This window comes from Lolium rigidum, chromosome 6 (genome assembly GCF_022539505.1).
Source record: "Lolium rigidum isolate FL_2022 chromosome 6, APGP_CSIRO_Lrig_0.1, whole genome shotgun sequence".
Taxonomy (NCBI): Eukaryota; Viridiplantae; Streptophyta; class Magnoliopsida; order Poales; family Poaceae; genus Lolium; species Lolium rigidum.
The window spans coordinates 307658282-307674907 of record NC_061513.1 but is presented as its reverse complement, the minus strand read 5'-3'; the positions used below and the strand labels follow the sequence as shown (position 1 = coordinate 307674907).

Sequence of the window (16626 nt, the reverse complement as noted above, 5' to 3'; positions counted from 1 at the left end):
TCTTTTGCAAATCCGAAGGCACGGGACATGCCTCTTCTTTTCCTAGAACGGGTCAAGAGGCATGTATGAACTTTTCTGCATTATTACAGCTGTTCATCTGTTCATGTATGTACACACCTCGGCTCTCTACGCAGACTAGACTAGTACTCCAAAGCACTGCCTCCCTTCGGTATTAATCGACACCGGCACAGTACGATACATACATACACATACGCCAGCTTCGCGTTGGTTAAATGCGATCGAAGGAGTAGCCAATTATGTAGCCGAGGTCCGAGAACGTCTATAAGTAAGAGGTTAAGCTAGCCGATTACTTTTCTCGAGAAGGACATATTGTTCGTCAGAGTTTTGCTTGTTTCTTGCAGGTTGAGATATTTAGCAGATTGTATTTTGCTTAGACCGTGTGATTTCAAGTTTAGTATTGTGGGGAGTGTGATGAACTACTAGAGTAACGCTGAAGAAGGGCAACGATCAATCACCCTCCTCGGCTTACTTGGCTTGCATCTATTCCAGTTCTCATTTGGCGCTAGCACATCGGTCGTTGGCGGTGGAGGAGGAGGCTACTGCTCCCAATGCGAGATGCGTGCCCACAAAGGCAGCGGATATGTAGTTGTAGGAGGATACGCCTGGGCAGGGGCGGGCCACTGCTCCCACGGTGATCGAGGTGCAGGAGGGGGTGGAGCTAGCGCGGGACGCTTCCACGGCGTTCTTGAGGGACTCCTCCTCACACAACCCTTCCGGCATGACAAACATGGCGGGGCTTGACGCTACAGTGGATCCTCCTGCGAGGACTTGATGGCGAGCCTTATCGCCTCCTCCTCGTCCACGCCTGCTGGCATGACGGGGGGCTGGTCCAGTGTGCCCTCCTCCTTGGGCTTCTCCTCGAGTTAGGCGAGGTAGACAACGAAGTCTTCGGTGTCGCCCCATTCATCCTCTCCCGGGAAACCATCGCTGCCATACTCGTCCGCCTCCCCCTCGTCCGCCTCTTTTTCATCTTCTTCCTCCTCCTCCTCCAACTTCACCAGCGTGGGCGAAATGTCGTAGTTGTACTCGACGTTGCCGAAGAACCCCGATCGCCCTCGCGGATCCCATTCGTGATGGTCGAACGAGTATCGCAACTGAGATTTAATGACGTATGCGTGGTCGACAAGGTTCCGATGGCAGAAGGCCCCGACGTTGGTTAACCTCCCGCCGCCGCTCCCAGCCATGACGCGACACCGACAACATGGGCACCCTCCAGCCGGTGCCATCGTCCTAGCATTTCCGCTGAAGCCGAAATGCCACTGATGATGCCGCAACGACCATCGCATGCTGAAGGAGAAGCGAAGTGGTCACTGACCAGCCACCAAGCGGGCTAGAGGCAAAGGCCGTGGACAAGTTTGTGGTTTGAGTTCTGTCCGCGACAACGCGTTGTCGGCCCAAATTAGGGCAAATAATGCGTCGGAGCAAATATACCGGTTATTTTCCGTCGACCAATTAGGCTAAGATTTACGTATCATTTTTATCCACATGGACCGAAATGAACAGGCTTGTTAGTACCATCAAGCAAGATGCCCTAAACAGGTTGCAGCATCCGTTGCAAGTTGGAGTACCGCGAGTAAATATCGAACGAAATGCTTGATGAGTAACTCAAACCAACAAAAAAAAGTACCGTGCGTAAATCATGCAGGTTGGATCGGCGGGTGGCAGCAAAGCTTGGATTATGACATCTTGTCCAGGCAGGGCGGCTACCTCGAGATGTGCGCCACAAAGTAGTCTATCTGGGTATGGACGAAACATCCCTCGGATCTGGTGGCCAGAGCATCTCGACACGTGTGCCGGGCCGGTGCTTCCTCGACACATCATTCTCTGTGCACGAACGCAACGCAGATTCGCGGGTCAGGAGGAGCAGGCAGAACGTGGGCGGAAGGATCGCATGTCGTACTTGTACCGTAGGGTCAGGAGGAGTACTATACATTTTTCTTTGGCAGCCTACCCTCATCAACTTTTGCTTGACGTCTCCTCCTTACTGAATCCCATAGTGCCATGGATGTACAAGCATGCACGCAGCTTTGTTCTGGTTCCTCTTAATCAAATCAACGATCGACGAAATCAGGCACAAACACAAGTTGGTCGTCCTAAAGACCACGGTGGTAGGGTTTTGAACTCGAATATCTGCAACATTGGTCTACACAAGTTGGTCGTCCTAAAGACCACGGTGGATTTGGAAATTGTTCTTGAAAAAACTAGATCTTCTATTTGGTTCTTATTAGTTTCCTATTGGTAGGTCCTTTAGAATGTTTGCAACAAATTTACAACTAAGACAATGTGTTCGTGCAACGTGCTGATTGTGCTTTTAAAATGACTCTGTTTATGAGGCATTGGCACCCGCTATTAAAAGTTACAGACGGTATTACCTCTCAAGCTGAGTCGACGCACCAACATTAGCTTATCTAGTTGCTAGTTATGTTTCTCGGTGCGGTTGTGGGTATCATAAATCAGGGTATCTAATGCCTTTTACTTCCCCCGTCTCGGTTTAACAGGCACGCACGTAGTTTAAGATAAACTTTAATTGTTGATTTGGTCAATAAAATGTAAATTTTATGTCTACAAAATCTATATCATTAGATCGTATGCAAAAGTCCTTTCCAATGATATAATTTTTGTGACATATATTTCATATTTTATTGACCAAAATAATGGTTAAATCAATTTCTTAAACTACGTGTGTGCCTGTTAAACCGAGACGGAGTGAGTATTAAAAAACAACACTCTCCTATCCATAATAAGTGTTACAGTATATTTTTAATTCAAATGAATCGGGAAGTAGTACTACACATCGTACTAGTAGATGATTTTATATGTTGCTATAAATGGAATCCAATCAATGGTATCGTGCCATGGCTAGCTGCACACACTTTTGTACGATCTTGGGTTAAAGAAAAACGTTGCATGGAATTGGAGAGTGTAGCTTTTGGCACGCACCACCACCTACCGACGACATTATAGGCGAGGCCCTCTGTAGATGGCCAGCATATATAGGCTTTATTCGCTTGGTTCAGCTTGCTTTCTATCTTGTTCCATCTGCGGCCGCCGTGCCCGCGCGAAATTTCGCAGAAACGACGGTGCAGTCAGGCATGGCGCTGCATTCGCGTGCACGCTCTAGCTAGCTTTGGAAATTTCTCCACTTTGATCATCTAGACCTAGACGGGTATATGTACATTGAAAGTGTGCAGTCTGTTAACAGATACTCTAATATAGTCTAGTTATTGTTTAGATATTATTGATATCTCTAACTAAATCACGGCCTGATCTTGCTATTCTTATTGTGCATGGCATGTGCTGTTTGTAGGCTATAGCAACGATTCCTATCAATAAAATCAGTTGCCCCAAACCGAGTCTCCTCTTACATTCGTAGTCTAGGCTCCTTCATGATATCAGACACACTACACTCCCTTTTTCTTCGTCTACCACACAAACATCCGCTGCTTTTCAGCTTTGTCATTGCGATTTATGGACTAGTCCTGTATTAAGCATCTCAGGTTTTCAATACTATCTTGTTATCTTCGATGATTTCACGCATTTCACTTGGACGTTTCCTATTCGTAAGAAGTCTGAAGTTCATCATCTTCTCGTGGCGTTCTATGCTTATGTTCACAACCAATTTTCGTTCTCCATTAAAACCTTCCAGACTGACAATGGACGAGAATTCGACAACACTGCAAATCGCGCCCTTTTTACCAAACACGGCACTCTTCTTCGCCTCACATGTCCATACACCTCCCAACAAAATGGCAAGGCCGAACGCATTCTTCGTACACTCAATAATGGCGTTCGTACTCTCCTTATACACGCGTCCATGCCATATCCATGGTGGGCTGAGGCTCTCGCCACCTCCACCTACCTTCTAAATCGCCGCCCATGCAAAGCCAACATCATCACTACTCCCTACGAGCTTCTCCATGGTTGCGCCCCCGACTTTCGGTCTCTTCGAGTGTTCGGTTGCCTGTGCTATCCAAATCTCACCGCCACAGCACCTCATAAACTCACCCCCGTTCTACTCCTTGTGTCTTTCTTGGCTATCCGGATGGCCGCAAAGGATATCGATGCTATGATCTAGTGTCTCGGCGCATTATTTTCTCACGGCATGTTACTTTTTGTAGAAAAAGTGTTTCCTTTCAGCTCTCTGGACTTCAGCATCGCCCCGGCTTAGCCTCCGCAGGACACCAACGACGACCCTCCGCCGGTCTACGTCGATCACGTCGCGCCCCCTGCATGCCACAGTGACTGGCCATGCAGCCCACCTGGCTCCTCTTCACCAGCCTCGGCCACGACCGCGTTGCCAGGCTCCATCCGTGCTGGGCCGCCCTCGTCGCCAGGCCGCAGCCCACCATCTGTGATGTGCTCGCGCTGCTCCCTCCGCTCGCGGCTCCGCGTCCTCAATGCACAATGCCGCGCCGTCCAGCTCGGCGCCTGCCGCGCCACCTGCCCGCCACCACATGGTCACTCGCGCTCGACACGGCATCGTCAAGCCGAACCCTCGCTATGCCAATGTCGCCACCACGTTGGTGTCGCCACTCCCCTCCTCTGTTCGGGAGGCTCTCCGCGACTCCAACTGGCGTGCAGCGATGCAAGAGGAATTCAACGCCCTCTCGTCGAACAACACCTGGGCGCTGGTTCCTCGGCCTCCTCACACCAACGTAGTCACCGGCAAATGGGTCTTCCGGCACAAGACCCGTGAGGACGGTTCCCTCGAGCGGTACAAGGCCCGTTGGGTCGTTCGTGGCTTTTCCCAATGACCTGGTGTCGACTATGGCAAAACCTTCTCGCCGGTCGTCAAACCGGCTACCATTCGCACCGTGCTCACCTTCGCCTCCTCACGTAACTGGCCTGTGCACCAGTTAGATGTGAAGAACGCCTTCCTCAACGACATCCTCGATGAGCAGGTCTACTTCTACTAGCCGGCCGGTTTCGTCGATGCTAATCGCAAGGACCATGTATGCAAGCTTGTCAATTCCCTCTATGGCTTGAAGCAAGCGCCCTGGGCCTGGTTTCAGCGCTTCGCCACCTTCGCCGTCACCATTGGCTTCACCGCCTGACGCTTCGATGTTCATCCTACGGCGGGGCGCCGACGTGGCGTACCTCCCGCTGTACGTTGACGGCATCCTCCTCGACTCTGCTCTGCGCTCTCATCGACAAGCTCATGCTGGAGTTCGCGATGGAAGACTTGGGGCCCTTGCACTACTTCCTCGGAATCCATGTGCGGCGTACGCCTCGTGGCTTCTTCCTCAGTCAGGAGCAGTACACCGAGGAGATACTACAGCGCGCCGGCATGGTGCAGTGCAAAACAGCCACCACACACGTCGACACTCTTTCCAAATACGCCGCCGACGCTGGTGCCCCGGTTGCCGATCCTTCCGAGTTCCGCAGCCTCGCCGGTGCTCTTCAATACTTGACCATGACACGTCCTGATCTTGCATATGCCGTGCAGCAAGTCTTCTTACACATGCACGATCCGCGTAACGGTCATCTCGCCATCATCAAACGTATCCTCCGATACGTCCGTGGCACCACCAGCTCCGGTCTCTTGCTCCACAGCTCCTCTCCGCTCGACATCGTCGCCTACTTGGACGCGGACTGGGTAGGCTGCCCAGACACCCGGTGTTCTACCTCTGGATACTGCGTCTACCTCGGCGGTGCTCTTGTGTGCTGGTCTTCCAAGCTCCATCCCACTGTCTCGCTCTCGAGCGCTGAGGCTGAGTATCGTGTTGTTGCCAATGCCGTTGTTGATTGTGTATGGCTGCGGCAACTCCTCGACGAGCTCGGTTCCCCTCCCTCCAAAGCCACGGTGGTTTTTTGTGATAATATCTCAGCAGTGTACATGTCTACCAATCCAGTTCATCATCGACGAACGAAGCACATTGAGTTAGACATTCACTTCGTGCGTGAGAAGGTGGCTCTCGGCGAACTTCGGGTCGTCCATGTGCCTACTACTCAGTAGTTGGCTGATATCATGACCAAAGGACTACCTACGGCATCATTTCAGTCATTCCGGTCCAGTCTATGCGTTTTGCCAAGCGCCAACATATCGACTGCGGCGGGGTGTTAACGGATACTTTAAGATAGCCTAGTTATTGTTTAGATATTGTTGATATCTCTAACTGAATCACGGCCTGATCCTGCTATTCTTATTGTGCAAGGCATGTGCTGGTTGTAGGCTATATATAGCAACGATTCCTATTAATAAAATCAGTTGCCCCAAACCGAGTCTCCTCCTACGTTTGTAGTCTAGTCTCCTTCACAGTCCAGTGATAAGATCGTATGCTCGATTATTATTTATTTTTGTGACATAGTAAAAAGAGCCTGAATGACGTGCTGATTGCCTTCGATCCCTGCGCGCGTCGGACGGTGGAAAGCTTGGCAGTCGCTTGGTGTGAACGTTCCTACTACTCGTCGGATCCAGCGAGATCAACTGCCTTGCATGCAAAGGAAAGCTAGCCAAACCTGACTTGATGTACGACTACGTTAAGTTGCAAAAACACAAAAGAACAGCCGCATTTCGGGCCAGGGTTTAAACAATACCACGATGCATATTTTTCAAAAACTTCCTCAGGTTGCTTGGCTTGCGCCTTAATTTGTCAGAGGAGATGCGCGTTGGTTCCGAGCCTCATTGTGTAGGTTCGGGGCAGTGTGCAACACCGCCGCGGCGCGACGGTGGTGATGCGAGCTCATTCTTGCCCCCATTGTTGTGGGAGCGGAGGGACTCTACCTCAAGATGTGTGGCGCACTGGCACTAGCTGGAGGTGGCCATCGCGGCACCGACACGAAGTAGTCAGCGGCGGCGCTGACAAAAGTAGTAGCGGTGGCGGTGTGAGACGTGTGTTGGGAGAATAAACATTCAGAGATAAGTCAATGATTTGCAAATTTAACCCCAACACCCTAAAGTTTGAAATCTCTCGGACGTATGTCCTGGTGTAACCCTGGTACGTAGGCATGCCTTACATCGGGACACACCATTCATCAACCGGATGATTAGTGCTTTTTGTTGCATTGTTACTAAATAGTGGTTGGATTTTAGTATAAAAGAATCGCGGCCATGTTGGTTTTTAATACCCTAGACCAGATTTTTTGCAATTTTCTCGCATTGCTATATTTCAGCACTAGTTGTATGACTAAGTAGCCAGCGTCAAAGAAAAGTAGCCGCCAACGCGTGCATATACAGCTGGGTATCATGTGCCTATCTAGAAATATGTACACATACAGCTACTCACGCTACCTCATTTTGGCTCGTTCCTCAATAATCCGAGAAAGGAAGAAACCCAGCCGAGCAAGCAAGCGAGCTTTTCAGTCATTCATGGTTCAAACAAGTAACGGACATAAATGGTTTTTTGTTTTGGTGATGGACGGTGACATGAAGGAACTAATAATTAATGCCAGCAACGTGACAGGCAGGGGTCCATAGTTTTTTTTCCTCCAAGGCTCCAAAGCCAGCCTTTGTCACCGTTCCATTCTCGATCGTCCCTTCTTTCCCCACTTTTTTTTATCGTGTCAAACTCATCATCGATCAAGAAACTTTTAAATTTCTTTTGTCCTCGCAAAGCGAACCTTTTTGGGAAATTACTTATGACAGGAATCGGGAAAAGCGGCCAGCTACGCGTACATTTGTACTCCACCTTTCCACGTCAATATGCTGTACGTACGTCAACACAGATCTTGCCGCATTTTCCATCAGCAACTGATCGACCTACCAATCACATCGTTTTCTAGTCTCTATCATGTTGTACTGAATTTGAATGTACCATCTTCGTAATACGATTTAGGGGCATGTGTAATTTGTATGGGGAACATTTTAGTAGGGTTTTGTAAAATTGAGCTAAAAACTTAACCACCGAAAAACTTACCGCTAATCCAAACAACACCAATTTAAGCACGTGTACTACCACAATTGAAATCAAATTTAGGTTTGTAGATCCTAGATTGAAGAAAGAATGCTCAAGAGCGGTAGGAGGATCAGTTTGGCCCAGCATTTTTCTTCGCAGGGAATGTACATCTGATGCACCGTATGAACGAGTATGAACTCATTGTAACTTATAAAATCCACTGTCACTAGTGATGTATTTCTTTAGAGCGAATATATAATTAAACCTCATTCCCGATCAAAATGCTGAGCAAAGAAACTGGTCAAAAAAATTACACACACTGCTAAAATACTTAAAAGGAGAGGCACCGAGAAAAAGCAAGATTCTTGCGATCACTAAACATACGGAGTATATATTATGCTGTCTGAAGAACTAGCAATATATAAGCTTCTCCACTACCCAAAAGCAAATTGAGCAACGAATCGATCATACTAGTACAATGATAAACAATAGTACTACTAATGGTCTTACCACATTATATATTTAATCATATATCGGAAAAATCAACTAACAATGAAGAAAGAGACGGGAGTGCCAGACTGCTAGCTAGCTAGTGAATCACATCAGTAGAGCCAAACCAGCAGCGGCGGCCAGCAGGAGGACTGTCGACGACGAGGCGCGCAGTGTGATCGCCGACGACGAGGGCGGGGACCTGTAGTACCAGGGGTACCAAGGCAGGATGGGGTTGGGCGGCGGTGGCACCGGCCCGTAGCTTCCGCCACCGCCACCGCCTCCAGCGGGAGGCTGGTAGTAGGGAATGTAGCCCCCGGCGGGCGGCGGGTAGCTCCAGGACGGCGACGGCGGGGAGTACCCGGTGGACGAAGGCGGCGGGGGAGGGTACCCGTAGACGGACGGCGTGGAGGGAGGTGGCGGGCAGTCGGCCGCGGCGGGTGGTGTGGGCGGCGGGAGGAGGCACGGGTAGGGGCAGTCGGCCTGGTAGTTGTCGGCGGCGGCGAAGGCGATGTGGATGGCTGAGAAGACGAGGATGACCAGGAGCCTGTAGGAGGCCATGGCGCGCCCGCAAGCGTGCTTGGGAGCGAGAGGGAGTGTAGCTTAGCTAGTGCGGTGGCGTGTGTGGGAATGTGAGAGGAGTGGAAGGTGGCGTAGACGGGAGTGGAAGAAGAGAGGAGAGGAAAGGTCAGGGGTTGGGTGGTGTTATAATTGGAGGCGAAACGGAAAGGGAGCGCTTTGTCAAGTGTACCTGCTGCCGCTGCTAATTGAAGCCATTATGCCAAGGTTTGAGCTTGGTGCAAAGTAGTAATCTCTTTATTCCCACGAGTAACTAGTATACTGTATTGATCACGCAAGAAAGAGTACTAGAACTCAAAGAGAAATCAGAAGAACAATAATCCACCGTTTACAATTACTTCGGCTTCTTGGTTTGGTCAAAATAAAAAGAAATAAACTTTGACTAAATATTTACAGAAAATTATCTAGAAAAATAAAATCTATTTTATTAGAATCAACATAAAAGATATACTTTCATAATATATGTATTTGGTAGTATGAGTGTACATATTTTTTTATTATGTTTTGGTCAAACTTCGTTAATATTGACTTCAACTCTACCTAAAACAGGAAGTAAATAAAAACTCATACAGAATAGGGGACCACCTATCTCTTTTGGATCCCTCCATCATGAAAAAGGCCGGACCCCTTGACCAAGTCAAGTCGGTGCTTATGGCGATCCAGCTTCATCGGATCATCCTCCTCGCACTAAACCAAGACACCCTCAAGCAAGTGGAGAAAATAAACCGGGGTTTCATTTCGGCTGGCAGAGCGAATGCGAATGGTGGCCATTGTCACATCAACAAGGTAAAGGTGTTCGTCCGGTTGAGGTATGGAGGTTTGGGAATCCGAGAACTCGCTTTCACGGCGATCAACCTTCGAACTCTCTAGATTTTGAGGATGCGTATTGGCCCGCTGTGACCTTTGCATGGCCAACCTTCAAACTCTCTAGATCTTGAGGATGCGTATTGGCCCGCTGTGACCTTGGCGTGGCCAACCTTCGAACTCTCTATTTTATTAGATCCAAGTGGTTGACACCTCCACAAATGCAGTGGTAGGTGACCGGAAGACAACTCTCTTTTGGGTGGACAAATGGCTAGACGGGAAGACCATTAAGGAGAAAGCGCCAAAACTTTTTGGGCTAGTCCCGAACCATGCTTTGAAGTGCCACACAGTAAAATAGGAGGTAATGGAGCATCGATGGATTGCCAACATGGGGGGGAGGGGGGGGGGGCACTGAGTTTGTAAGCCCTTTGGCAATACATTCAGATTTGGATTAGGGTGCAAGATGTGGAGCTTTCGACAAGTCTGGACACTATCCTTTGGCGGTGGACGATGAACACGCAATATTTATTCTAACTATTTCTAAAAAGATCCTCTTTGAAGGGCCATCCTGTCAAGATCATGGAAAGATAACAACGCTCTTGGGCTCCCCAACGGGTCAAGTTCTTCTACTAGCTTGCTTGCTAGGAATTCTACTAGAATGGGGTTCCAACCAGTGGCGGAGCTAGAGTAGACTCAACCAGGGTGCACATGTCTGTAATTTGTGTTGATTTATCTCGTCAGGGTGCACAAATGATTGGTTATGGGGGTGCACACACTTATTTTGCAGCTATTTGTAGGGTAAAAACAAAAGCTACCTTGGTGCATGTGCACCCCCTTGGCTCCATGGAGCTCCGCCACTGGTTCCAACACCACCATGTTGTTCCATGTGTGACCACCTGCTCACCGGATGCCCCTTCTCTAGGACAGTAAGGTATGATGTGTTGTTTTGGATCCGATCCACGACTGGACCACCTGATGCATATGATGGATTCATGAATTGTCGACGATGGATATTCAATCAGCCCCTCACGGTCTGGACAAGGAAACTTCGTCGTTTGTCATGCTCATGAAATGGTGGATTTGGAAGCATCGCAACGCCAGTCATCCTTGACAACACGACTCCTCGACACGGTTCGATCCAAGACTCGATGTTGGGCTACCGCGGGCATGACTAGCTTTAATAGCTTGATTGCCGCCGTAGCTTGATTAGATGTAGCGAGTTGAGTTGTATGATGCGGTGTTGGCTTGTCCTAGTGTTGTAAATATGTAGAGTCTGTATATTCTATCAATATACTGAGACGCAAAATTTTATTTATTTTGGGTAGAAAACTACATGGCCTGGCCAAACGAGGCCAGGTACGTTACTCGTCTCAACGTCCCATGTCCGTCGTGCCCGGCCAGTTGATGCACACTCAATGATGAATTGATGGGCTGATCAACCCAAGGAATTGGTTGGTCCCCTACGTGCGTGTTCAACTTCAAGTACGTACTAGTAGATGAGAATATTCTGCGGTCCAGCCAACTGTGGCCTGTACGTAGGCCGAGTCCGAACGATGAGAAGATGAGATGATGTCTCCCTGCCCTTGCTGAAAAATCGGATCATGCTCTCATTTCTAGCCTGCTGCTGTGAGTCCGTAAGTGAATTTTGTAAAAGTAGTCCGTACGTGTAGCATTGCTCGATCTCTCGTGGTCGGCGTCGTCGTGTTGCTCCCGTGATCGTCGGATCTCTGTCACCAATATATATTGCCATCCACGCACACTACGTACACACGCAGTTGGAACTGTATCCATCCAAACTTGTCCAGCGAAAATACATTCAGCCTCGAGAGAGAGAGAGAGATTAACGCCGCCCACTTTGCTCGTTGTTATTTAGACCGACGGAGGAGAATTGGATGCGATATTCCTATGCGGTTTGGGTTCGATTCTTCTCCCTTTTGGAGAAGAAACATTTCCTCCTTTCTGATCCGATACAAGAGCTCTCGATCTTTCCCCGCTGTCCGCGCCTTGCCGCACGAAGTTGCGTAGTATAAAAAGTAGCTTTGCTCATTTGGGTATCTCCATCGGCCAGATGTAAATAGATCGAATCATTCGTTCGCGTATTCACGGTCAAAAAATGGGTCTGTCCTTAGGCCAGAGACCCGACGTAAAGTGACCAGTGTGTCCGCGCCATCGTGCATGCGGTGCCAAAGCACCGAGCGTCCACGTTTTTTAAACTCGGATCACCGTTCTCCCTGCGTTGCCGCATCGCTGACCACCTGCGTGGCTGCTTGCTGCGGCGCCTTCATTGAGCACGCTTCGGCATGGCGGACGGTGGCTAGGCTTCCGCGACTCCATCCCGTCCTTTGTAAGAGACTCGTCTTTTGCCACGCTATTGCCACCAGCTAGCTAAGCTCTCATCCACGGCTAGTCACCGTTCCTCTCAATTCCCACAGAACATGCAGCACGACCTCAACCATGGGCAAGGGATGGCCATGGTGGAAGCCAAAGCATGACCCCAAGGCCAAGTCATCGGCGACAAAGAAAAAGAAGAAGCCGCACATCTGCAACTCCGTCACCGTCAACGTGGCCCGCGTCCTATACCGCGAGCGCACCCCATGCGTCCCTAGAAGGACCGACGTCACCTAGCCACCGGAGGGTTCCCATGCTGACGGTGCCACGGCAGCAACGGGAGCAGCGGCTAGAGATTGCGTGACGCAGGGCCTTCTGTCGCAAGACCTCCTCGCCGACCAGGCATGCAGCTTTGACTCGCCGATGTTGGACTCGTTCGGCCACCTTGAATGGGGTTCGAGGCGCCGATGAGTACAACTACAACGCTCCGCTTGCGCCAGTAAAAGGGGAGAAGGAAGGAAGCGGAGGAGGCTGAGGAAGACGAGGAGCGGGACGACACCGAGGACTACCTTGGGCACCTGGCGTACCTCGCGGAGAAGGCCAAGGAGGAGGGCATGGTGGGCGAACTCTCCCTCATGCCGGAAGACGTGGATGAAGAGGAGGCGATAAGGCTGGGGCAATGAAGGCCTCGCAAGAGCAGCCTCCGCCGCCACCCCCACAAGCGCGTATGCACCGGTGGTCATGCATCATGGCTTCTGAGAGGAGGAGGCCATGGAGGCCTCGCACGTGACGCCGCCACCATGGCCCGTGCCGCCTCCTTCATACCGTGCACCGCCGCCAACTGTGTACACACACTGCCTTCCTAGGCGCCCCACGAGCAGTGTCAGCCTCCTCGCACGCCAACACCGCCGCCTTAGAGGCCTTGGCCTTGGGCGCCTCCGGTCTTAATCGACCTTGTCGATGACACGTAGGCAACCATGGTCTGCACACTAGTTAGCTAGTATTATTTTCTAGCTTTTTAATTTATTTTTGGCACTATGTAAATTAGTTATACGAGAATTATTAAAAATTATTGGACAAAAAAATACGTCGGGTCGCTGAGCTACCCGATCTAAACAGAGATACTAGCCAAGGAGATCAAATTCGTGTCCACAGCCCCAACATATACGAACGCAAACGTTCGCTTTTAGGTGACCAAAATAGATTTGGAGACGCCCTTATTTGGTCATTTCGAGCAACTCAATCTGTGATGGAAAATTTGAGGCGTTCAGGAACGTACGTCCAGCTACGTACATGCTAGCTATAGCTCCACAAAGGCACATGCCTGCCAAATGGGTACGTGCGTACGTATGCCTGGTAGGTAGATAGGCTAATGCATGTGGCTGAGCGTGGAATGAGCAGCTAGCGTACCTTCCAATCTAGAATGGCGACGACCCTTCCAATCTGCCACCTGCTTGCAATACCACCGATTTTGTATGAACGGACGCCGAGTTAAGCAGAAACATCCAGGAGTAGCAGCTGTACGTGTCCTCCAATTCCATCACAACAAACTCATGTGTGCGCCCCGACGCAAGCATGTAACTGGAGCAAGATTTCCCCCGCCGCTCCATGGTCCAACATGCACTTCGGCATGTGTAATTGTTGACGAATGATTTCGTGAGATCGATAGCAAGGTGACAATCTGCTAATTCTATTGCCTGTGACTGGTTCTCTCCTGCCTGCCTGGCGGGTATAGGTATGTACAGGTGCCGGTACACATGGGTTTTCAGGTAGAAGGAGATCAGGATAAGAACCTTCTCTCACGACGTCTGAACCCTGTATGCGTGTCCTCTACACTGTCGGTGCCTAGGCTCTCTGTTCTTCCCTGCTTTTTTGACCCGGCACCTTCACTTCTTCACTACTACCACTGCATGCTGCTGTAAAAGTGAGTAACCCTAGTGTCAGGTCAACACTGGATCAGCACGGAGTTACCAATAAGCAAGAAACCTCATGTGTGCAGTATGCCAAGGACACACTTTTTTTTTGCGCTCTGTGGTGATTTCCATCTCGCTACAGCGCTACTATATGACACGCAGTGTAGGTATGCATGACACTAGTAGAGAACATACCTTTTTTCTAGTAGCATCGCCTATATGAGTCGTTTATTGCAGAATTCTAACTCAATTAAACTGGAAAACTAGATAAAAAATCGAGCTATCACTTCTTCCAATTGAACCCGAGGAAGCGGCGTCTCCGACTTGGCAGGGAGCTATTAAGATGACGTGGAAAGAAACGGTCAAACCACATCTTAGGAAGAGAGACACCAAACACAGTTTAATAGGCACGAAGTCAATTCATCTTAGGTAGATAGGCTAATTCATGTGCATGAGCGTGGAATGAGCAGCTAGCGTACGTGGCAATCTAGAATGGCGACGACCGTTCCAATCTGCCGCCTGCTTGCAATACCACCGATTTTGTATGAACAGACGCCGATCGAGTTAAGCAGAAAAATCCACGAGTAGCAGATATCAGCTGTGTCCTCCATTTCGATCACAACAAACTCATGTGCGCCCCTACATACGCAAGCAGCAAGATTCCCTCGCGCCGCTCCATGGTCCAACATGCACTTCCGCATGTCTAATTGTTCACCAATGATTTCGTGAGATCCAGAGCAAGGTGACAATCTGCTAATTCTACTGCCTGCCTGACGCCTGACGGGTAGACGTGGGTTTTCAGGTTGAAGGAGATCAGGATGAGAAGCTTCTCTCATGTCTGAACCATGTATATATGCGTGTCCTCTACTCTGTTCGGTGCCTAGCTTCTCTCTTCTGCCCTGCTCCTTTGACCCGGCCCCTTCACTACCGACTGCTTCTTCGCTAGGACGACTACATGCTGTAAAAGTGAGTAATCCTAGTGTCACGTCAACACTCGATCAGCTCGGAATCACCGATAAGCAAGAAACCACAAATGTGATACGCCAAGGACACGCTTTTTTTTAGAGCAATTTGCACCCCAAGTCCAAATACTGCAATGGATGTGCATTTTCATCCCAATTGTCGCAAAATGGGGTAGGGCAGTCACAATAGTTGCACATATGTGCATTTGTAATCCAAACCTACCAGAGCATGACATGTGGCTTGCCACGCTAAAAAAGCAGCCACGTTCATTTTGCAGGAACCCCCCTTGTGTTTTGCAATTTTCTTGTCTATTCTCAAAGTGGAGTCCACGTATAGAAGAGAAAAGAGAGGCAGAGGGAATCGGCCAGCAGTTTCACTTTCCCATAGTCCCCATTCCCAAATTCCTAACCCTAGCTCCTCCGACGGCGACAAAATTGCGGCGGCGCACGACGAGCGAGCTCCGGGGGATGGCGTGCGGTGGCGCATGAGGAAGGAGCCTTCTAGTGTCATTTCTTGTTTTGTTGACCCTCACTCTATTTCTGACACTATAAGCATTGAGTGCTAACCTCAAATCTTGCACACTACTGAACACCAATCCCTGCTTAAACAGATGATCTTCCATATCAACCAGAGGATTGAAGACACCGAAAGTTCTATGCAATTGTTCCTCATCTTCATGCCTCAAAACCAGTGATGTGTCTTCCAATGCAACATCATCCTCCAATTTAACATCAATAATAGGCTCATTGTTATCCATTAAATCAGTGTCAACATTGTCACTGAACAAGTCATCATCTCCATCCTCAACATCATAGTCACTATCATTGAATTTTAAACCAGAATCACTACTGCCATCTGCAAGTTCTTCTTCTTCTCCACTAGTGCCATCTGTAACTGAACTCCTAGCTTGTGCACCTGAAACTGATTGAACAATTTCCATACTATTGCATGCATCTGAAATTTCCTTCTTCTCTATTATCTCTGGCCGAAAATTTGGCAACAAATTATTGTGATCAACTAGCAAATAGAGAGTTTTCTCAAGCCTTGTGGTTTCAATAATGTCAACAATGTCCCTCTTATTCTCAATACATTGCAAACCCTCCGTGAGATCATTCCACTTCTGCCAGTAGATTCATCAAACTATCCCTCTCTATTCCAAGCCGATTCAAAAAAATCTTCAATCCATAGTATGGAAAAGGTTTCGGAGCTAAAATTGTCAAACCAATCTGTTGTGCCATGTTGGTATGAAAATTCACCTTTTAAACAAGAGAAAAACCATTCTCAAACTGAAGTAAAAACTCTTCATTTTCATCTGCAACACAAAAACAAATACAAATCTCCAATTTATGAATTTTCAGAAACACAACAAAACAATATTGAGTTATACAAAGAAATAGGACAATCTCCAATTTCATGAATTTAGCATGGATAATAATTCTACTGATCAAAGACTACCAACAACATGTAACCTTGTTGATATAACAACAAAATATTCCAAACTTTGCCCTAAAATACTAGGTTCAGTCAAGAATTTTCAGAAACAGTTGAACATAATGACATCAATATTCAGTTATCACAGAGAAACAAGACAGTCTCCAATTTCATGAATTTTGCTGATCAAAGACTACCAACAACATGTAACCTTGTTAACCTAACAACAAAAAACTCACAGCTTTGCCCTAAATCCAGCCGGC

General features: G+C 48.7%; 1 protein-coding gene across 1 annotated transcript; it reads right to left on the bottom strand.

The window, feature by feature from the left end:
* Positions 1–8453: 8453 nt before the first annotated feature.
* LOC124664559 (proline-rich antigen homolog) lies at positions 8454–8906 on the bottom strand. Its single transcript, XM_047202047.1, has one exon. It carries the CDS (start codon positions 8904–8906, stop codon positions 8454–8456), a length of 453 nt encoding a protein of 150 aa, XP_047058003.1.
* Positions 8907–16626: the final 7720 nt, after the last annotated feature.

Coding starts and splice junctions, on each gene's coding strand:
- LOC124664559 (XM_047202047.1), bottom strand. CDS start 8,906: ATGGCCTCCTACAGGCTCCTGGTCATCCTCGTCTTCTCAGCCATCCAC.